Source organism: Arvicanthis niloticus, chromosome 5 (genome assembly GCF_011762505.2).
Source record: "Arvicanthis niloticus isolate mArvNil1 chromosome 5, mArvNil1.pat.X, whole genome shotgun sequence".
NCBI lineage: Eukaryota > Metazoa > Chordata > Mammalia > Rodentia > Muridae > Arvicanthis > Arvicanthis niloticus.
Window position 1 is genome coordinate 12,904,997 of NC_047662.1, and position 23,598 is coordinate 12,928,594.

A 23,598-nucleotide genomic window follows, 5' to 3' on the forward strand; every position below is an offset into this window, starting at 1 on the left:
GCCTAAGCCAATGGGCCAACAGCATGTTGATTGACAGGTGATTCATCCAAACACTACTAGAGTTGCTCTCTACACTAGTGTGGACAGAAGAATTGACTTGGGGTGGGGGAGGGGAGCTGGCCTGACTCTCAGTGACCTGCCTCGCCCTTCCTTTCATGCCCCAGTCTGTGCACCTAGCATCCACTGTAGGAGCTGCAGACACAGGGGTGGGTAAGGAGGAGGGAAGGCCTGGTCCCTGCAGTGGCATCCCATCAGTTCAGTGGCTAGCGCTCTGTCCCTGGATTGGGAGATGTCACATGTGAAAAGTCCTGGTGGATTCAGGAGGGCACTGAGATGGATCCTTGAGGGTCTAGAACTTATTAGAGTTACTTGCTAACACCGCGGACAGACAGACAGACAGAGAGACAACAGGGTGGCAGGGTCTCTGAGGAGAGATCAGGTCCCAGAACCAAAATTCACAACATGGCAGAAGCTCTGAGGAGAGGACTCAAACCCTGCAAACCCCGTGGTGAAAGTGAGGTCCCCCAGTTATCCGTTCCCGGGGATGGGAAGGTTCCCCAGCACCAGCCTGAAGCCAGGCTCTCCGGTTCCCAGGCAGGAGGCGGGGAAGGGGATGGGGAGCAGGGTGAGGCCACCAGTACCCACTTTGATGTGAACTCACCCCCCAGGAGAGAGACCTTGGCCCCAGGAGTCGGTTAGGTGCCTGTCAGTGCCTGTGAGAAGGGCCTTGCAAGTGCTCAGGCCTGATTCTCACGTCATATCTTTACAACACGACCTTGCCCAGCCTCATCATCATCAACATTGGCTGCATTAAATGGGGACTGGGATCTCTCGGTGGAGTATGATGTTGACCTAGGGTCCCGTGGCAGGGTCATTCATTGTCCCAAACTTGAGGAACGTGCGAGAAGGTTTCTCAGAGGGAGCAACTGCAAGCTGGGTCTTAGGACAAGCCATGCTGTGTCTAACAACACCTCCCCTGCGCCTCTGCTCCGTCCTGCAGGTCTCCTGCCCATGGGTGACGGGCCCAGCACCTTGGCCAAGTCCACAGTCACACCAGCAACCACACCTGTCGGTCTCGCCACCCGACATGCCCTTCCACCATGGCATCCAGCCAGCAACAATGCAGAGAAGTTGGTCACAGGGCTGTCCCAGACCCACCATGGCCCCGCCTGCCCCTCACCAGCGGCCCATGAGTGCCAGTGGGAAGATGTTTTCCTTTGTGATGGACCCAAAGTCGCCTGTCATCAAGCAAGGTACATGCCAGGCTCTGCGGGGAGGTGGTTTCAGGCAAGGATTTAAAGCCATGAAGATAGGTTGGCCTTGGTTTTTCACTTTTCTCTGACTCTAGACTATAAGTAGTTGTAAAAAGTATAATGGCGGGCAGGCAAAAGGGCTGAATAGGGAAAGGGGCCTGCCACCAAATCTGACAACCTGAGTTTGATTCCCAGAACCCGTAAGGTAGAAGGAGAGAACTAATTTATGCAAGTTGTCCTCCTCAGAAATGCTATGGACCATAAGCACGTGTCCGTGTGAGCACACACACATGCACACAGAGTCAAAAATCAATGAAACATTTTTTTAAAAAGGTTACTTAAATAAAGAGGGAAAGTAGGGGACATAGGTCAGTAGTGTTTGTCTGGTATGCATGAAGTCCTGGGTTTGCATAAAACCAGATACGGTGCGGCTGGACATGCTAGTGCATGCCTTTGATCCTAGCACTCACTCGGGAGGCAGAGGCAAGTAGTTCTCTGTGAGTTCCAGGCCAGGCTGGTCTACATAGTGGGTTCCAGGATAGCCAGGGCTACTCAATAAAACCCTTTCTCAAGAAATAAAAAGGACAGCTGGGCGGTGGTGGCGCACGCCTTTAATCCCAGCACTTGGGAGGCAGAGGCAGGTGAATTTCTGAGTTCGAGGCCAGCCTGATCTCCAGAGTGAGTTCCAGGACAGGACAGCCAGGGCTACACAGAGAAACCCTGTCTCAAAAAACCAAAAAAAAAAAAAAAAAAGAAAAAGAAAAGAAAGAAAGAAAGAAAAAAGAAATAAAAAGGAAAGAAAGAGAAGGAAGGAAGATTTAAAAAATGTTAGAGATAAATTTAAGGAAACATCCAGCTGTGCAACTCTAACATCTGGATTCCTCCTTTGAGCTCCCGGGTTTGTCTCTGAGACTCTGCAGCAGAGCCCCGGTCCACACCGCAGTTCCCTGGGCAGGGTGTGGGCGTGCGTGTATCCGTGTCCATGAACATACAGTGTTCAGCAGGGGCTGCATGATTCTCTTTGGCTCATGAGCAGACGTGTTGTCAACTGAAACCCCGTTTGCCCACGAGGGCCCCTGGGGAGCTGTAAAATGGTTGGTCACCACAGCGCCTGTGAGAAGAAAGTGAGGCTTACCAGAGAAAGTGCCTTCCCCGAGGGTAGATCCGTGCCCTCTAGTATAATTCAACACTCTGCATATGTGAGCGCCCACTCATGGGTTTGTAGTGCGGGGAACACACAGCCTTTAGGGTGGTGTCCAACTCCTATCCCAAACCATCCTCAAAAGTCTCAGAGAATTTGGGGGTAGGACCCTCTCTCCATGGCTGTAGGCCTAGCACAGTAGCCCTGGCAGCAGAGCAGATGTCAATTCAAGCCTTGGACTCGGTCCCCAGGCTTCCTCCATGGTGGCTTGCCCCGAGTCTCTTGGTGAGCTCTGCTCCACCCCTGGCCTTTCATGACCTTTCACCTAGTCACCCTCCTCCATCACTAAAATTATACTTACCACTGTGGGATGTTGGGATGAGGGAGGAGGCAAATGGGCCTGTAGGGCCGACATCACCATCATCAAACGAGAGCCACCAGGCTCTGGAAGCAGCCTGTCACCCCACCAGCATTTGGACTCAAACATTTCCAAACATACAGAGTGAGTCCCACTTGGAAGGATGAGGCTGGAGGATCGCAGCTTCAGTGCCTGCTTGAGCTACAGAGTGAGTTCGAGACCAGTCTGGGTAATCACAGGATCCTGCCTCCAAATAAAAAGTAGAAAGACCCTGTGCATGTGGGAGAATGCTTGCCCCCTGCAGGAGGCCCTTGGCTCTGTCCTTACTGCTGACAAACAGAAATGATTTTGCAGAGTCTCCACCTAATTCTATCCATAATATTCTGTTAAACTATTTTATTTTATATTAGTTTATTTTATATGTTTGGGTGTTTTGCCTGCCCATAAGTCTGTGCACCTCATGCATGCAGTACCCACGGAGGCCAGAAGAGGGTGTCAGAGCCCCTAGAACTGAAGTTATAGACCGTTGTGAACGGCCATGTGGGTGCTGGGAATTGAACTCGGTTTGTATGGAAGAACAGCCAGTGCTCTTAGGGAGTGCTGGGCCATCTCTCCAGCCCCTTATTATTTATTTTAAATCTATTTGTTTCATCCTTCATTGATGCCCAACTTGTTATTTTATGCATTTCAAAGCACATTGTATATATCTTCAGTATTCTCCCTAAATGTTTTAGCACGGACACCAGAAACTAAAGTTTAATGCGTTTTTGTCTTTTCTTTTTCTTTTTCTTCCCCCCCCCCCCCGAGACAGGGTTTCTCTGTGTAAGCCTGACTGTCCTGGAACTCACTCTGTAGACCAGGCTGGCCTCGAACTCAGAAATCTGCCTGCCTCTGCCTCCCAAGTGCTGGGATTATAGGCATGTGCCACCACTGCCCAGAGCGTTTTTGTCTTTTAATGTAGAGTTTACACATACAGTGGGTATCAGTTGTTAATTGCTGTGTAACAAATTATTCCCAAGCCCAACAGCCTGGCGCGCACACACACACACATACACACACACACACACACACACACACACACACACACAAACACCACAATGAGTGTTATGGTGTCTTTAGTGAGGGATATGGAGTCACTCAACCCCATGCTGTGGCTCAGGATAGTCATGAGATAGAAGTGACGGAGCTGGCCAGGACTGAGGTTCCTAAAAGCTTCACTAGAGCTGGCGGGTCCACGTCCATCATGACGCTGTCCCGTGGTTGGGGGTGAGACTCCTTCCCACATGTATTAGAGTAACTTCTCTGTTGCTGTTTTCAAATGACCAGAAGAAATTCAGGGAAGAAGGCGTTACTTGGCTTACACTTGAAGGACAGCGTCTGTCCTGGCTGGGAGGCACAGCCGTTGGGTACGCAGCGGGTACAGCTGTGCAAAGGCCTTTGAGGTGCCAGGAATCAGACCCAGGGCTTCCCTCCTCCTAGTCAAGTGCTCTATCCCCGAGCCATGGACCCAACCACGGCCCAGTTTTACTTTCTCAAATTTTTGAGACAAGGTCTTACTAAGTTACCTAGGCTGGCTTTGAACTTACTATGTAACCTATTAGGCTGATCTTGAACCTGTGATCTCTCTCTCTCTCTCTCTCTCTCTCTCTCTCTCTCTCTCTCTCTCTCTCTGTGTGTGTGTGTGTGTGTGTGTGTGTGTGTGTGTGTGTGTGTGTGTGTGTATCTGTTTATCTCTCTGGTATTTTTTATTGAAAATAGATCTTTTCATACAGTATATTCTAATTATGATTTCCCCTCCCCCAACTTCTCCCTGACCCTTCCTTCTTTTCCACCCACCCAGATCCATACCCTCTTCTTTCTCTTTCTCTCTCTCATCAGAATACAAACAGGCATCAAAAATAACAAGAATAATTAATAAGAATAAGATGAAATAAAAAACAAACAAACTAGGTTAGGACAAAACAAACAGGGGGAGAGGCTAAGAACCAAGTCACAAACACGTCCATGCAGAGTGTGAGCTATACACATCCTTACACACACACACACACACACACACAAAACCCTATGAAAGCAAAATTAGAAACCATAGTATAACCAAAAGACTTATAAAGTTAAAAAGAAATGTCCAAACAAAGCACCGTGAAACAAGCCATATCCTCCAAACCCGCCACTGAGTCGGTCTGCGTTAGCCGTCTCCTGCTGGGCACGGGCCTGCCCTTAAGTATGTTTTGCACACCCACTGAGACTCCACTAGAGAAAACTAATTTTCCTTTGTGTGTCTCAGTCCCTCGGGTAGCTGGATTACAGGTCTCTGTCCTTGTGGAGCAAAAAGTAAGGGCTGAAGTGAATGACTGGGGCCAGGTTCCAGTAAAACTTTATTTTTAACGGTGTGTTGGTTTGTTTGTTTTTGCAACAGAGTCTTAGGATGTGGCCCTGGCCATCCTGGGACTCACTATATAGACCAGGCTGGCTTCAGACTCAGAGAAATCTGCCTGCCTCTGCCTTCCGAGTGCTGGGGTTAAAGGTGTGTGCCACCCCACATGGCTCAAAGGTTTTCAAAGATTTGCTTACTTGGTTTGACGGGCAAGGATGCCTTGCCTGCAGGCGTCCCTGCGCAGCTCATGAGTGTTGTGGTGATAGAACCAGAAGAGGGTAAGGTGTCAGACCTCCTGGAACGGAACTTGGAGATGGTTGTGAGCCACCATGCGGGTGCTGGGAATTGAACCCAGGTCCTCTGGAAAAGCAGCCAGTGCTCTTAACCGCTGAGCCATCTCTCCAGCCCCAAAACTTTATCTAAAACAAAAAAAGGCGATAGGGGACTAAGGAGATGGCTCAGTAGATAAAAAGTACTGGCTGCTCTTGCAGAGGACTGAAGTTCAGTTCCCAGCACCCACATGGAGGCTCACGACCATCTGTAACTCCAGCTCCTGGGGACACAATACCTCAGGCCTCCTCCAGCACCTGCACTTAAGTGCGCCTACCCACAGGCAGACACACACGCCTACACGTAGTTGAAAATTGAAAATCGTAAAACCACAATGGCGACTCGTGTCTGTGATCCCAGCACTCGGGAGGCTGAGGCAGGAAGATTGCCATGTGTTCAGGGCCAGCCTGGGCTACATGGTGCATTTCAGAGCCAGCATGGGCTACACAGTGCATTTCAGAGCCAGCACAATCTATATCTTATGTATTTAATCTCATAATAGCTCTCTGCGATAGAGACTGTTAGCGTCACTGAATTATTTATGTGGAAACCAAGGCAGAGAGAGGCTTAATGTTCCCCTCGTGGTCACCAGATCTTGGTGCAGCAGAGAAAGGTGCATCAGTGATTGGCAGGCCTCGGAGCAGTGGAGAAGCAAGGTGAGCTGGCTGCTGTCCTGCCTGTCCTTCCACAGCGATGGCGTTGCCTCTCCACGTACACACGGCTCTGAGCTGTTCTAAGTCAGAGAACCATCTGGGAACAGGACCGGGCAGATAAAATGGCTGCTACCAAAGCAGGAAGACCTGAGTTCAGGTCCCCAGATCCCGTGAAAAGCAGGGTAGTGTGCATATGTAGTCACAACAAGGGAGAGGCAGAGACAGGAGGATGACTGGAACTTGCCAGCAGCCAGTAAAACCCAAACAGTACGCTCCATGTTCGGTGAGACACTGACAAAAAATAAGATGGTCGATGAGGGAGAAACACATGAGATGTCAGCCTCTGGCCTTGGCAAGCACCTACACACACACACACACACACACACACACACACACACACCTTCTCACAAACATGTGCACAGGAACACAGAGGCATACATACAAACACAAGGAAAAAACATATAATAAGGACTGGGCATGGTGGCACATGCCCTTAATCCCAGCGCTTAGGAGGGAGAGACGGGTGGATCTCTGTGAGTGTGGGGCCAGCCTGGTCTTCAAAGAGAATTCCAAGCCAGCCAGGGTTACATAGTGAGACTCGATGATAATGATGATGATGGTGATGGTGGTGGTGGTGGTGATGATGATGATGATGATGCCGGAGAAAATATAAAACACAGAGCAAGGTGCAGTGGCTTATGTGTGTAACCCCGGCACTCAGAAGATTGAGGCGGGAAGACCGCAGAGAATTTGAAGCCACCCTGTGCTACATGGTGAGTTTTGGGTAGCTAGGGCTGTATAACAAGGCCGTCTCTCAAAAGCAAAATGTAATATGACCTACAAGGAAAAACCATGAGTAGCTCGGGGTGTGGGGCCCCTCCAAGCTGGGAAGCCCACAGCGCCCTGTTCTCTGTGGATGTCACACAGTGTGGGCCAACGCCATGGATATGTCAGAGCAATGCGTGATAGACGGACTCTCCGGGGCGGTACCTCCCACTGAGATCTTCATGGACCAGGAACTAGGCCAGCAAGACAAGGTAAGTGGGGAGCCTTGGGGGCCTAGCAGGCAGAGGCCATGGGAAACTTGTCACCTCTTCTCTGTGTCCTATGTCCAAGGAACCACTTATTTAATAGACAACTGTGTCCTAGATAATAACAGTCTCCAAACAGTTTGTTGAGCACTTACTGTGAGCCAGGCTGAGCCCCTAACTTGACACTCATCGGCTCATTTCATCTCTGAAGGCTTCAGAGCAGATTTCGTCACCTCCACTTTACTGACGAGGAAACTTCAGCTCAGAGAGGTTAGCTGACATGCCCAAGTCTGCACAGTGTGAAAGGTAGACCGGAATTCGAACCCAGGTCTGGCACCTCTCTCACCTGGCCAACCCCAAGTGATAGCACAGTGGTGGGAAAATATACCAGCTGTGGGCAGAAGGGGGAACTAAGGTAAGAGATAGGAGAGCCACGGTGATGCTCTTAGAGGCATGGAGGAGAGAAGTTGGAGGCTGAACCCTAACGGGACTCAGCACAGGCCAGCTCAGACACTGACCGCTCCCCATCCAGCTGCAGCTTGAAATCAGAGAGGAAACCCTTGAGCAGGCAGGTGCAGCTCAGCTGGTAGCATGCTCGACCACCATGCGCCAGGTCCTGACTTCGGTCCCCAACACTGCATACACCAGGCAGGTGACACACGCCTGGGATCCCAGCATTCCAAGGTTGAAGCAGGAGATGAGAGGCTTGAGGTCATCCTGAGCTATATAATAAGCTCAAGGCCAGCCTGGGCTACATGAGACCCAACATACAGCCCAACAACAACTCCTCACTTTCTGAATAGACTGAGATCTGAGCCCAAGATGTTCTTGCAGGAACACTGGGTCCTTTGGCACTCAGGATCCCTGTCTTAGAGCATTGTTAGCTAGGGCCAGGAGGCAGTTCTAAGGTTGGCATCCTGAGGCCAGACCGTGAGGTGCTGTGGCACGATGAAAAGCTACCTCTCTGTCATCCTGCAGCAAGCCACCCCAAACTCTAGCATCTCCACCATTCCCATGTCTCCCATGACTGGACTTGCACGCCATTCCCCTGCAGGTGCCTTGCAGCTTACACACACCGACAATCAACTCAGAGTGCTGTGGGCCAGTGCTCTCAGGTGGTAGCAGCCGTAGGTCTGGGCCTTCAGCCAGATGGGGGAAATGGTAAGCCCTCTGCATGCAGCCTCTCCCCAGAGAGCAGCCCCCAGGTCCCCAGGGCAGAAATCACAGCATCTTGACAGCTTGCTCAGTGCTCACTTGGTACTGCCGTCGCTAGCTTCCGTCCATCCCCGGAGCCATAGGCTGGTTGAGACTTGGTGGACCATAGAAATTGATACCACTCAGTGACAAAAGCCACAGAGTATTTGTCATGTTTGATCCACCGCCATTGTAGCACCCAGTAAGGTGGGAATAAAGTGAAAACCGAATCATTTTTGCTCTTTTGAGCCTTTCATGCCCTGATTTCCCAAGGCACCTTCAAGGACAAGAGACAGTTGACAGTAGGGATGGAAAAGGTTCGTTAGCTAATCTGATTGGACAGTTGAAAGGCCGGCAAGCTTCAGGATGGCTGCATGCAGGATCTTCAGTGATGCCATTGGAATATCCCTGTTGCCTGTTCTACTCTTTGTCTTTCCTGCAGTTTGACATTGCCCAGCAGGCTAGCTCCTTGTGCTGGACAGGATAATTATGGTCAAGCTTTATACTTAAGGTCAGTGATCCAAAGAGAAGCAGAACCCCCGCCCCACATTGACCAGCCTGGGTCACAGGGACAGGACAGGAAGTGAGCTACTTGATTGGCATTCACTCCAAAACCACACGGAAGGAGAGGATGGCGTTCATTCCCTTAAGGAGGGCATAGAGACCCGGGACGTTGCCAGAGATACAGGAGCCATTGCAGGACACTGTACTGGAAGGTTTGTTTATATCCAGTGCAGAACCCAGCACACAGTAGGTGCCCAGTAAATCTTTGTGGCACAAAAAGGTAACCAATTCTGTGGAGGCCCTAAGTGGCTCACTGTGGATGAAGCAGGGGAATGTGCTGAAGACACAAAACAACAGATACAGAGTCTGCCGGAAGAGCTGTAACATAAACACATTCACAAGGACCCAGAGAAGGACACTTGGCAACGCCAGCGGGCTTCCTCATGCACGTGACACCATCCGTTCCCCCGGGCATGCAGCTAGAATTTTGTCATTCTGGTCTGTCTATCCTTCTGAGAGGTTTGGGGCACCTTTTCCGGCCTTGGAGAAACAGAAATGTCTTGGTTACTGTGTCTTCCTAGTGAGGAGGCACATTGGCGCCACCCGTGGGAAGCTCCGCCCACAGTTCCCCCACCTACCCAGAGTTCTTAAGCTGCCCGCATTCAGGGTTCTCTTTCCTGACTTGGTTCCCCAAATACATTTTCACTGGGGGTTGCCAGGGGAAAACAGAGGATTCCAGAAGAGAAGAAAGAGAGAAATGACCCCTTCGGAATACATAAAAACTTTTAAATTAATAACGCCCTTGTTATAGTCAGAATGTAGTGGGTTGTGGTGGCGCATGCCGCTAGGATTTGCTGAGGGAGGCAGAGGCAGGAGAATCACGAGTTTGAGGCCAGCCTGGGCTACACAGAATGCATTGAGATTGGATCCTCGCAAGGGAATGCACAGGATGTCTGCTGACCTCGGGGCTGTGGTTTACCACGTGAAAGTAAAAAAGGTAAAAAAGGTTTCTGTGCCTGGGAGGCTCCATTGTAAGCATCTAGGTACAGATACATGGTTCTAACCCAACTCTAGCCTCTCCAGGGCCTTCCAGGAGATAGAGTCAGCAATGTCTCCTTGCCCTTCTGCCTGCCCTCTCTCTGCCACCCGCCTTTCCCAGAGTGACACCCTGTTCACCCTAGATTGTAGAAACGGGCCCAGCTTGCCACCCACGCCCCCTGCTGCTAAGCCTCTCTCTTGTCCCGACACAGGACGAGATCATCCTGCTGCTGGGAAGAGAGGTTAACCGGCTGTCTGACTTAGAAATGGAGTCCAAATACAAGGACGTGCTGATCGCGAACCTGCGGGCGGAGGTGGCCGACCTGAGCCAAAGGTTGTCAGAGGCAGCCGCAGCCGCAGTCAGGCAGAGCGGCAGGTGTGACCCCAAGTTCCAGGGCCTGGATGAAGGCGACGATCTCAGGCAGAAGGAGATTGAGAGCATGAAAAGCCAGGTAGGACTCTGGGACAAGCCCATCAAAGCGTAGAGACGCCACAATCAGAGTGGAGCCCAGGCACAGATCGGGGGAGCTGGAAGAAGGCATCTGGGGCATCGCGGAGCGTACAGACAGAAGGGGCCCTGTGTCCCAGGGCCGCGTGTGTCTGGCCTTGGAGAATGTTCTCTAGATCTGTCACAGTCCTCTGACACCCCACCAAGAGACTATGGTGGTGTCAGAGATGCCCAGCAGCTGCCTGGATCTTGCACAGTTCACTGGAGGTAGCAGGGCGCTGCAGACGTGGATCTGCCCCGCCTCTCTGCTCCCATATCCTACCCCGGCTTCTCATTTCTACCCCAAAGCATGGTTTTCCTGCCTTAATGACTGCCTGCCACACCCCATGCTGCCCCAGCCAGAAAGAGCTACAGGCAGCTAGCCCAGGAGGGATGAGCCCCCAGCTCCTCCAACCCGGACACCTCCCCAAGCCCTGTCATGGGCAGTGTCATCAAATGTAAGCTCCCACTCAGAAGGTCTCATTTCCCAGAAGCTTCTATTCTCTGGAAACGAGATCCAAATTCCTCTGCTTTATAAAAATAGCAGCTGGGCCCAGGAGATGGCTCAGCTGTTAAAGTACATGCTTTGCAAGTGCAAGGACCCGAGCTAAAGCAAGGCACGCAGAGTGGGTGGGGACTCACAAGGCCCCACCCCGGATAAAGAGCTACAGGCAGTCGGTGGCTGCTGAGAGACTCAGTCTCTTCCAGGGATGAACTTCCTGATAGGTTATGTAACCCCAAGTCATCCCTGAACACATGTGCCATGAGCAACACTAAATGGAGTTGGCAGGGTGTGTGTGTATATCTGTTTGTATATATGTGTATGTGTGTATGTGTATATGTATGTGTTTATGTGTATATGTGTGTTTGTATGTATGTGTGTGTATATGTATATGTGTATATGTGTCTGTGTGTATGTGTGTATGTGTGTATGTGTGTGTATGTGGGTGTATGTATGACAATAATTTATTTTATATATAACACATATGTGTGTGTCTATGTGGCAATAATCATATATATGTGTGTGTATGTGTGTAAAATGAAGAAGTCATAAATTTGAGAGGGATGGGACATGAGAGGAGTCAAAGGGGAAGGGAGGGTAGGGATGATATGGATACAGTACTCATGTATGAAATTCTCAAAAACATTTGTTCATGAAAAATATTTAAAATAGGCAAGGCATGGTGGTGTATACTTGTGGTGCCAGCACTGGTCGGGTAGAGACAGGCTCTGGGAACCTCAGCCAGCCAGGCTGTCGTCTATCCAAAGAGGCAAGCCAGGTCCCAGGATGAAATCGTGTCTCAAAAAAAACAAAACAAAACATAGTTGATGACTTCTGAAAAATAAGGTTCAAGGTTGACCTCTGACCCCCACATTGTGTGCCTACCCTCACATGAATATGACACCTGTGCATGTATACCTGCATACACACCTGCACACATATCATTTCAAAGTAATAATGATGAATGGCCACTTTGGTTTTATACATAAACTATTAATGGTTGACTTGAGAGGTCGCAGTTCACTGTGGTGATGCCATCCTTGGGCTGGTGGTCCTGGGTTCTATAAGAAAGCAGGTTGAGCAAGCCATGAGGAGCTCACACATGAGGAGCAAGCCAGTAAGTAGCACCCTCCATGGCCTCTGCGTCAGCTCCTGCCTCCAGGTTCCCGCCAGGAGTTCCTGTCCTGACTTCATGATGGACTGTAAACTGTAAAATGAAATAAACCCTTTTCTCTCTTAGTTGCTTTAGGTCATGGTGTTTATCACAGCAAAAGAGATCAAACTAGGGCCGAGTGGTGGTGGTGCACACTTTTAATCCTAGCACTCAGGAGGCAGAGGCAGGCAGATCTCTGAGTTCAAAGCCAGCCTGGTCTACAGAGTGAGTTCTAGGACCACACAGAGAAACCCTGTCTCAGAGAGAGAGGGAGAGAAAGAGGGGGAGGAAAAGGAGAGAGGGAGAGGGAGAGAGGGCGGGAGGGAGGGAAACCAAATTAGGACAGATGTTCACCTATCTTTGAGTCCATGGCAGCAGGTCACAATTTGAGTATTGATTCAAGCAACTAGTAATATCTGGAAATAATTTTTTTCACTTGGGAACAATTTAGAAACAACCACACTCATTTGTTATACATTCAGTTATCATTGAAAGGGGTGTTTTGTTTTAGTTTTTATTTGTGTGTGCATGTGAGTGTGTGTGTGTATGTGTGTGTGTGTGTGCGCGCGCGCGCACGTGCGTGCTCATGATACAGCACACATGTGGAGGTCAAGGGACAGCAGGCATACCTGTGAGGTTCTATCTAGAGGGGAACACCCGCCCTCGCTGTGGGCTCCGCCCTCGCTGTGGGCAACACCATCCCCTATGCTGGCATCCTGCACTGAATAAAAAGGGATAAGCAAGCCAAGCACCAGCAGCCAGCATCCTCGCTCTCTGCTTCCTCATGGCAGATGTGATGTCACCAGCTGCCTCGCTGGAGCTCCTGTTTCCAGGATGGACTGTGCCCCCAAAGTGTGAGCCATAAAAAAATTAAAAAAGAAAGAAAGAAAGAAAGAAAGAAAGAAAGAAAGAAAGAAAGAAAGAAAGAAAGAAAAAGAAAAAACAGCCTTCCCTTCCTTCCTTAAGCCATCCATTGTCTGGAATTTTGTCGTCAGAACATGTCTGAACTCAAAGACACGGCAGACTTAAATCCAACGCTCTTGTTTTAGCCTCTAAACCATTTTATTGCCAGCTGAACCCTCGGGCAGAAGTATAATCTGTGCAGCAGGATGATTAATGGCTCTGGTTACTTTATGTGTTATCAAAGGCCCCCTAAAAGCTGGTGCCTAAAGATCTGCCCTCGATCCTCTTTCATCCCCGCCATGCCACCAGAACACGCTCACCCCCCACAGCGCCTGCCTGCACTAATTAGTAGGGCGGTTATCACCCCCCCCCCCAGCAGTCATTCTTCCAGGCACCGCTGACTTCCTTAGGATCCAATACCCGTTTTATTACGCAGCCAAACCAGGCAATAAACATCCCGGGGTTTGTGCCAACGACAAACAATCTGGATATTGATTTAGGTAATGAAGGCTGTGAAGAAGGCTGAAAACTGTTTGCAATTTGAGACCTTAGGGCGGGCAGGGTGCTTGGTTGAAATGTTTTCTGTCTGATGGCCCTGAATTCTCAGTGGCATCCCTTCCCATGCCTGCCCCCAATTTTGACTGGCTGATAATATTAGGGGTAAGAATGATTAGTGGGGTGGATAAAGGGTCTGAGGAGAATATAATTGAAAAGTTATTTTCATCATGTTGTCATTATAATGAGAGGCTGATAAGGCTTACCAGAACGCTGTGTGAGGTTACATTAGTTCAGCTGTTTTTTGTTTGGTTTGGTTTGGTTTTTTGTGTGTTTTTGTTTTCCATAGACAAGTTAGTAGAAAGGGTATTCGAGATGAGAAGATAGGTTTTAGCATTGTAGGAGATTAAGCTTTTGTACGTAGTCAGTCCCATATGTGTTAAGAACTTTGACTAGGAGGGCTAATCCCACTGCTGCCTCAGATGCCGCAAACACTAGGATCGCAAGGGGAATTGGTGGTGAAATTCTGGAGTTAGAGTTTAAAGGAGATATTGATAAATAAAGATTTGATAAATAAGGAAGGTATTATACCTTCTAGGCAAAGGAGGGTAGATCTAAGGTGGGGGCGAAATATGAAAGTCCCCAATAGGGTTGAAATAAAGGCTAGTGTGAGGTCAAAGAAAGCAGATGTCGTTATTGGTAATTACGAATAATATATATTAGAAGCTGCACTCCACACCTGAGAGATGGCAAATGCTGTTTGTCTTCCTGGGATCAGTCTAGGTTCCCTCACTTAATATAAGATTTTCCAGGTCCATCCATCTCCCTGAAATTTCATTTTTCTTTATGGCTGAATAAAATTCTCCTGTTGATTCTACCAAGGATTTTTAATCAGGGTCAGTGGGAAGCCCAACACAGGCCTATGGGTGCCATCTAGTGGTGTGGTGTATGTGTGTGTGTGTGCATACCTGTGTGCATGAGTGCGTGTTTGTGTGTGTGTGTGTGTGTGTGTGTGCGCAAACCTGTGTGTGTGTGTGTGTGTGTGAGAGAGAGAGAGAGAGAGAGAGAGAGAGAGACTGTGACTGTGTCTGTGTCTGTGTCTGTGTCTGTGTGTCTGTGTGTGTCTGCCTGTGTGCATGCATGCAAGCATGTGTGTGTGTCTGTGTCTGAATTATCTGGGTGGGACGGGACCTACCCTTTGTCTTTTTAATGCCAGGCCTGTGACAGGGTGTGACAGTTTGCAGTCACCCAACAACTAAGTTTGTCTAGACAAGATTCACAGGCACACACAAAAGTATGAGAGTCTGTCTTCCCTCCCCCAACGCAGCCAGAAGCTAAAGCAAAATATCATATAATCGTAGCTAATATCTTTATGTGGTGCACCAGGCATTGTCTGAGCAGTTCTAAGTCTGTCAGCTTATAAAATCTCTCTGCAGCCCTGTAAAGGCAGGACTATCATGACCACACTCCCAGAATTAAAAGCTGAGGCAGGACCAGGCCTGGTATGGTGATACACTCTTTTTGCTCCCAGTACTTGGGAGAGACAGAGGCAGAGGCAGCCAGATCTCTGTGAGTTTGAGGCCACCCCAGACTACCTAGTGAGTTCCAAGCCAGCCAGAGCTACATACAGAATAAAGAAAACCTGTCTAAAAAAGAAAAAAAAAAGACAAGACCCAGGTGTTTCTTATGCCAGCATAACCTAGACATGGCAGGGATCAGATGTGGGAGACATTCTCCCTCATGTACAGGCTATACAGTATACATTTCAGCGTGCACTCTCTCAGTCTCTCTCTCTCTCTCTCTCTCTCTCTCTCTCTCTCTCTCTCTCTCTCTGTGTGTGTGTGTGTGTGTGTGTCTGTGTGTGTCTATGTGTGTCTGTGTGTGTAACATTAATGTGGTGGTGCACACGTATCTGTGTGTGCATACAGGTGTGTACACATAAAGGCCAGAGGTTGAAGCCAGGTGCTCCTCTCTGTCCCCAGTCTGGTTTCTCAAGACAGGGTTTCTCTGTGTAGCCCTGGCTATTCTGGAACTTGTTTTATAGACCAGGGTGGCCTCACAGTCAGAGATCCGCCTCCTAAGTGCTAGGCTTAAAGGTGTGCATCACCACACCCATCTCAGGTGTCTTTTCTGTCACTCTCCGCCTCTATTTTTTGATAGGATCTCTCAATGATCCTGAAGGTCACAGTCCAGGTAGACTAGCTGGCCAGTGAGCTTCACAGACCGACTGTCCCCATTCCCCCGGGCTGGGGTTACAGACACATGCCACTCTACTAGGCTCTGTGACATGGATGCTGGAGATCTGAACTCGGGTCCTCATGCTTGCACAGTAGGCACTTTACCAACTGAGACATCTCCCAGCCCCAGACTCTAGTGTCTAACTTCAGGTCCTTTCAGCCCTGTGATGGGGAGCCAGACACCTGTGGGCAGGGCTTGAATGAAGTTACCACAGGCCAGCCCTGAGGCCCTGAGCAGGCAAGCCCAGCTCTCCCGTTCTTGATTTCCTCACTTGCAAAGTGGGAACTGTATGGGGACATCCTTCAGAGTGCTATGAGGCTCTACAGAAGGAGTCAGGTCGGAGGCTATGTCTGGGGCACTGGCAGTTGTGTCCAGCTTTTTGACATTGCAGCTCAGCAGTGTCACCAACAAAATTCATGTGTAAGAATTACACTATTAAAAAAAAACACAAAATAATAATGATGGTGGTAGTGGTGGTGATGATGGTGGTGGTGGTGGTGGTGGTGATGATGATGATGATGATGGAGATGGTGATGATGGTGGTGGTGGTGATGATGATGATGGAGATGGTGATGATGGTGGTGGTGGTGGTGATGATGATGATGTTGGAGATGGTGGTGATGGTGGTGGTGGTGGTGATGATGATGATGATGATGGAGATGGTGATGATGGTGGTGGTGGTGGTGATGATGATGATGATGATGATGATGATGATGATGTCATCATGGGCCAGCGAAGGTGCTTGTCCCCAAACCTTGACTACCTGAGTTCGATCTCTGGGGCCCATAGGATGAAAGGAGAGCGTCAAGTCCTAAAGACGACTCTTCGAGCTCCACGTGCACCCTGTTCCATGCACAACCACCATCCCCAAATAAAATTGTTTTACAAACTCGTAATGCTTCAAGCAAGTCTCTGATTTTTGTGTTAGATCCATAGCTAGTCTGGGACACAGACAGGTCATGGGCTGTAGATTGAACAGGTCTTCTAGAGAGTCCTGTGAAAAATGTCTGTTGTCATCCAAGGAAAAGGTTACAACCTGTGTCACTCTCTTGAACTCCGCTTGACATCTAGTCAGTGGCGCCTGATGGGAAACCCCAGGGCTGGACTACTTATGGCTCAGAGTTCCAATGGCATGAGGAGGCACATTAAGGAGACAGGTATCCCTGGGACACCTGGGCCTCTGTACCTTTGTCATCAGCAAGACAGGATCTTTTGACAGATAAGAATTTCTGCACAGACTTGGGAAATACCCATGTGTCTTGGAGCTGGGCTGGTACCCTCTGACTATGTGCTTCCCCCTCCCACAGATTGACGCTCTTCAAAAAGGCTATAGCCAGGTGCTAAGTCAGACCCTGGCGGAGCGCAACACGGAAATCGAATCCCTGAAGAGCGAGGGCGAGAACTTAAAGAGAGACCATGCCATCACGTCAGGTGAGCTCTTCCTGGGGGCACTACCTCACCACCCACTGCTGTGGCCCAAGCAGACATCACCAATCGATCGCCACACTTTGCTCTCTGAGCTTGGACAGAGCCACCCTCAGGCCACACCATTGGTGAGCTTCCCCAGAAGTGTGCTCACCAGCCAGCTTTAGCACAGGCACTACCTCCATAGTCTATGTTTGAGTGAATGCCAGTTAGCACCCGTCTCAGCAGGGAGAACAAGGGTGCTGAGTGGCCTGTATTCCTGAGAACCATTTCCTTGAAGCGCTCTTGGCCCCGAGTGAAAACAGTTTGCTAACTGATCAACTGAGGTAGTTCAACGCTGAAGATTGTGGGAGGGGGACAGTCAACTCATGGGCCATCTTGCCAGCAACAGAGGTTACTTAGCCTGGATCCATATGACAGGCAGATGGGTGAGTAAGCATGCATGTCTGAGGGACAGAGCAACGCTATAAAGACAATAAAATGGGGAAAGATGGTAGTGGAGGGCTTTGGAAGTAAGGAGAGGAATATGTGCAAACAGGAGGCATCCTGCCGGAGCAGTGTTCTGCTAACAGCAAGCACATGTGCAAAGGTCCTGGGGAAGAAAGCAGGTAGCTCTGTTGAAGGAGCAACAGGGAAGTGTGTCTCAGGGAAAGAAAGATTGTATGACAGATGGGAGGGTCAGAGGAGAAGACAGGGCCAGATCCCATGGGGGGATTGTCTCCTAAGAGTGCCAGGAAGCCATTTGTGGATATTTGAAGCCGAGAACAATGCATCTAGAGACCAGAAGAGGACAGAGCCATTAGGAGAAAGGGAAGAGTGTCGAGAATTCTGAAACAGAGGTCTAGGGAAGCGGCTCAGTTATAAGGTACTTAGCACGCAAGCAAGAAGACCTAAGTTTGATCCCCAGAACTCATGTAAAAAGTCAGCATGCTGGTGTGCACTCCAGCAGAGGCTGGAGGATTCCTTCCTGGTGCTCATTGGCCAGCCAGTCTGGATAACCGTTGTGCTCTGGGCTCTGTGAGAGACCCTATCTCAAAAACAAACAAACAACAACACCGTGGTGGAGAGAGATTGAAGAAAAGTCAGATATCCATCCTGAGCCTGGCAACTTGCAGAAGGAACATCTCTGAGCCCCAGGGAGAGTGTCTGTGTGTAAGAAACAGCCACGCAACATGGTCCCAGCCTCATTCCAGCCCCTGGGGTCCTTGGGCCCAACACGTTCCTCGGTGCCAGGGTCTCCCCAGCGGCTGACAGTGACGGCAGTGGCGGCGGTCCTCACTGTGTCTTTGGTCTCTCTCCTGGCTTTGTTTAAAACAGGGATGGTGACATCTTTACAGAAAGACGTGTCCGCGCGCAATGAGCAAGTACAGCAGCTGCAGGAGGAGGTAAACCGACTGAGGATCCAGAACAAGGAGAAGGAGTACCAGCTGGAAGCCCTGAGCAGCAGGGTGAGTAACTGAGGCACCGTCTCCTCAGGGCTCAGGGAGGGGACCTGGTTGTGTGACATGTCCCTCTTCATTTTCCTTGGACCTTGACTTTGAACACAGCCTCCTTCTACATCATGGGGTCCAGGGACATAAGGAGAATCCTGAAGTGTCCTCCTAGAAAGACTAACATAGAAATACAAGTTTCCCTTTTCTTTCTTAAGATGTATTTTCTTTTGAGCTATGTGTGTCTGTGCATGAGTGTGTGCCTGTGAGTGCAGCACCTGTGGAGGCCAGAAGAGGGAGCAAGATCCCCTAAAATTGAAATTAACGGTATTTGTGAGCTGCCGTGTGGCTACTGGGAACTGAACTTGGGTCCTCTAGAAGAACAGCCAGTGTTAAGCACAGAGCCATCTCTCCACCCCTCCTCTCTGCAGTTTTTTAAAGTACAGTGGGAATCAGGATCAGAATTAACACAATACAGAGTCTAACTCAGTAAACATGTCCATTATGTTCATATGATATGTAAGCCTATAATCCTAGCACTTGGGAGGCTGGGGCAGGAAGATCAAGAGTTCAAGGCCAGCCTGTGCTGCATGAGACTGTTTTTTAAAAAATATTAGGAGGCTGGGAGGTACAAGCATGAGGACCTGAGTTGGGGGTGTTCACATAGCACCCTTAGGAAGCAGAGAGCAGACAGAAAGTGAGGCTGGGCTGTCAAATCTCAACGCCCATCCCCAGTAACGCCCTTCCACGAGAAAGGTTCCACCTCCTTTCAAAGATTCTAGAACCTTTCAAAACAGCACCACCAGCTAGGGACCAAGTGTTCAAACAATGAGGGACATTTCACAGTCAAACCATCACACTAAGAAGATGGAGGGGGAGGTCCTTAAGCCTTCAGATTCACTGACAGGATCCAACCACCGGGCATTAGAGTACACTCTGCCTGAGTTTCGTTTCTGTTGCTGAGATAAAATATCCTGACCCCTCCCCTCATCCCCCAAAGATAGATTTATTTGGCTATAGTCCATCTCTGAGGGGCATCAAAGGAGGAACTTGAAGCATCATGACCATAGTCAAGTGCAAAGAGAGAATAATCCCACAGTTCCCTGCTTGCTTATCCTCTCTCACACTGATCAAGACCCCTTGCCTAGGGAATGGTGCCACCCACAATGGGCTGTCTTCTTACATTGATTAAGAATCACAACAATCCCTCCCCCCATCGATGTGCACACAGGCCAACTTAATACAGATAATTCCTCAAATTATTCCTAGGTGATTATAGGTTTTTGGAGTTGACAGTTACAACTAAACAGCACCTGTTCTTAATTGGTAGCAAAACGCACTTCTTCATGAGGCTTGCATTTGCCTTCCCACTGCCTGGTGGTCACATCCTATGAAGTAACACCGAGCTACTCGGGTTCCCAATGGCAACACACACATGCTCCTTCACCCAGCTCTTCAAAGACTAATTTTTCTCATGATTAGGGTTGCTGGCTTCCTAAAAGGAATTTAGATTTGGGATCTCGGAGAGGCAGGAACCAGAGCCCCTGAAGCATCTGTGTGCCGGTCAGCTGTCTGCCCTGCTGGAATGTGGGTGTACAATTGGGATGGAAACGGCACAAAGTGCTCTGGGGCCGCCTGGGGCCTGGGAACGTCCTCCCCCAGACACCTCCACACCGCCAGCTTTGGTCTCTTCTTTGCCACCCTTTCTCTCGCAGTGTTCAGTGATGAAAGAAGAGATAAGAAAGGAGGAGGCTCAGAAGGACCGCAGGGAGGCTCAGGAGAAAGAGCTGAAACTATGCAGAAGTGTAAGTTGAATATCCGCATCAGCAAGCGCACCTCAGAGAGCGAGGCTCTGACCCTGGTGGGACCTGCGGCTCTCCCCAAAGCACAAGGTTCTGGCTCTGCTGTTTGGAGGAGGCCATGGGGCTCCCTCCAGGATTCTCAGGCTAGTTGCCTCTGTTTTTCCTGTAGGTTGCCCCTGGGGCCCGAGCAGGGACAAGGGCAGGAGGCCACACCTGCTGCTGTGATAGAAGTTCACTCGGGTTCCCTGCCCTGGACCTTTGTTTACATAAATCTAAATTCTACCATCTTAAATGTGGCCACAGGCGGTATCGTGAACACAAATATCTCCTGTATTTTTAACAACGGGGATTTTACAACACTGGGTAAAAATGAAAGAAAGAGAAAGGTTATTGTTTGCCTTAGAGAGAAGGTGGCCAGAAAAATATCTGCCAAGGGGCTCAAAGATGGTTCAACAGTTAATGCTCTTGTAGAAGACCTGAGTGCAGTGACCCATATTGTGTGACTCACAACCACCTGTAATCCCAGTTCCAGGGTATCTGATGCCCCCTCCTGGTTTTAAAGGACATTCATGTTTGTATACACACACACACACACACACACACACACACACACACACACACACACACAATTAAAAATAAACCTTTAAAAATTACAATACAAATATGACCTTTATTTCAATACCCCAGTTCCTCTTGTCCCTAGTAACCAGGTTGCTCGGAGTTTGATTGAGAGGCCCTGTCTCTGGGTTTGATTGAGAGGGCCTGTGGGACTACAAGCCAGTTGCCACGCCCATCAGGCTTTTACTTGGGTTCTAGGGATTCGAACTCCAGTCCTTGCGTTTGCACAGCACTCACTCAGCCACTGAGCCATTCTCCCAAACCTTTCAAAACCTTCTGCTGATTGTTTTTTTTTCCAAGAAATTAATTCTTTTCCTTTATCAAGTACATTGAATATATTAACTGGGGATGGGGTGGGGAGAAATCTACTTTGCCTGCAAATGTAGAGGAAAGAAGGAGCTTGGCTGGCTGGCATGGATCCTATCTGTATGAGCCCCAGGAATACGGGAGACCTGAGGAAGGGGAGCCTTCCATTTAGGAGGTGACTTGCTATGCCTAGGGAACTTGAATTCTCTGTGGTTGCTTTTTTTTTTTTTTTTTTTTTTTCCCCCTTTTTAGCAAATGCAAGACATGGAGAAAGAAGTGAAGAAGCTCAGAGAGGAACTGAGGAAGAACTATGCGGGCCAGAACATCGTCTCCAAGACGCTACGAGAACAGAACAAGGTGCGTGCTTCAAGAAAGCTTGCTTGGGTCCATGACCACGGGAGACAAGCTCTCCCGGCACAGCGTCCTGCTCCACCCACACAGCGCCCCCGTGTGGACGATGCCGGCATCTGCCGCTCCTCACGGGAGGGAGAAGGTAACCCCGTGCGAGATGCCCAGACTAAAACGGTTCCCGCTTTATCTCAGTGAGACTTGCCCCTCCCTGCAGATCCTAGGGGATCTTGTGTTGCTTTCCTGTCCTGGGAAATGTGGCATCCATTTCAGAGGATGACAGCCACACAAGGCTATTTAAATTTTAAATAAACTAAAAGCTAATGAAATAAAATTCAGGGCTGAGAAGATGGCTCCGTGGGGAAAGTGCGGGTTTTGCAAGCATGGGAATCTGAGTTTAGATCTCCAGAACCCATGTGAAGTCCATCTGTGGTGGCACATAGCTGTAATTCCAGCACTGGAGTGGATGGAGATAAGCAGGTCCAGGGGCCCTCTAACCAGCCAATCTAGAACGGATGGGCTCCAGGTTCAGTGAGAGTCTCTGGTGTTGTTTGTTTGTTTGTTTGTTTGTTTTAGTGGGAAACAATAAAAACTCAAAATTCCAATATGGCTGCAGGAGAGACTTACGAGGTCCCACCCCTAGCTGAGGTTAGCGGTTGAGGGCTGTTGGGGAAAGAGAGTTAGTTTTCCTCAAGGATACAGTCCCTGAGAGGCTGGCCGTGCCTCCAGACAATGGGGCTACAGCCATGCATGTATTGGCAGCATTGAATAAACTCACATACACACATATAAACATTAAAAATAAAATGAATATTTTTAAATGGCAGCAGCCAGAAAAACTTAGAGATATATTAAATTGTATCTGCAAAATTTGCCCAGGAAAGAATGCGTCTAGATAAAAGCTATCCCAAGACAATGAAAATGGAAATATCTGGGAAAGTACTGAGCCACTGGCCCAATGTATTTCATTCTGCAGAATATCTCTCAGCAGAAATAAGTTGACTTTGACTTACCTCTTCATTAAAGTCATCACAGTCATGGTAACAGAACCAAGCTGCCTTCTGGGCTATACATTTTCCTCTAAATGAGGCTTTAGCTGCACCCTGCAAGTTCTAGAATGTTTTTCATTATCGCTCAGAACCAAGTCTTTCCCAATGCCCATTATTATTTCTCCTCTGACACATGGCATATTTTGGAGTTATTTTCTAATATCTAAATGTATGAGGATTTCTTGGCTGCCTTTTGGTTATCGGTTTTAGCTTGATTACATTGTTTACAGAGATCTTACTCTGGGTGTTTTAGGTCCTGTCCCTGGTATCAACTGAGGTTTTCTTGGAGGTGTGCATGTGATACATGCCTGTTTCACATGTGCCTACAAGAAGAACATACATTCTTCAGAGGACACAGTGTTCTACGTATCTCTTTTTGGTCAAGTTTGACCATTGTGATGGTTAGTTTTTAAGTGTCGATTGCTAGCTCCAAGGATAGCCAGAGATGAGAGCTTACTTGAGGCATTATCTAGGTCTAATTGGTCTGTGGGGGTTACCTTGATCATTAATTGGTATGAGAAGAACCAGCCCACTGTGAGTGGAACCATTCCCTAGGTTGGTCCCCAAACTGTATAAGAAAAAAAGAGAGAAATCTGGGACTAGAGAGATGGCTCAGAGGTAAAGAGTGCTAGTCGCTCTTCCAGGGGACCTGAGTTCAATTCCTAACATCAGTATCAGGTGACTCACAACAACCTGTGAGTCTAGCTCCAGAAATACCCAACACCTCTGTCCTCTAATGAAACTGCACTTGTGTGTACACACCCCCAACACACACACACACACACACACACACACACACACACACTTTTAAAAAAAACTTTTCAGAGTAGAGAAACCTAGCTGAATACCGAGCCTCAGTGGGCAGCATACATACTTTTCTCTTTCTGACTATGAACGCAGTGTGGCTATAACTGCTTCAGTTCTTGTCTTGGCCTCCTCCCCTCCCCCCCCCCATAATTTACTATA

At 48.9% G+C, this 23,598-nt stretch overlaps 1 protein-coding gene across 12 annotated transcripts in view; it reads left to right on the forward strand.

Moving 5' to 3' along the window:
- The window catches only part of Fhad1 (forkhead associated phosphopeptide binding domain 1), a 121,472-nt gene that overhangs the window by 26,179 nt on the left and 71,695 nt on the right, over nucleotides 1-23,598 (forward strand). For all 12 annotated transcript variants that reach the window (XR_013110340.1, XM_034503046.2, XM_076933801.1 and 9 more), the window contains exons 4-10: nucleotides 1,001-1,253; nucleotides 7,037-7,146; nucleotides 10,089-10,328; nucleotides 16,962-17,085; nucleotides 18,397-18,527; nucleotides 20,225-20,314; nucleotides 21,488-21,592. Coding sequence is in view for 11 of the 12 variants with exons in the window: in XM_034503046.2 (XP_034358937.1) it covers nucleotides 1,001-1,253; nucleotides 7,037-7,146; nucleotides 10,089-10,328; nucleotides 16,962-17,085; nucleotides 18,397-18,527; nucleotides 20,225-20,314; nucleotides 21,488-21,592 (1,053 nt within the window). In the remaining variant the exon portion in view is untranslated. The remainder of the gene's footprint in view (nucleotides 1-1,000; nucleotides 1,254-7,036; nucleotides 7,147-10,088; nucleotides 10,329-16,961; nucleotides 17,086-18,396; nucleotides 18,528-20,224; nucleotides 20,315-21,487; nucleotides 21,593-23,598) is intronic.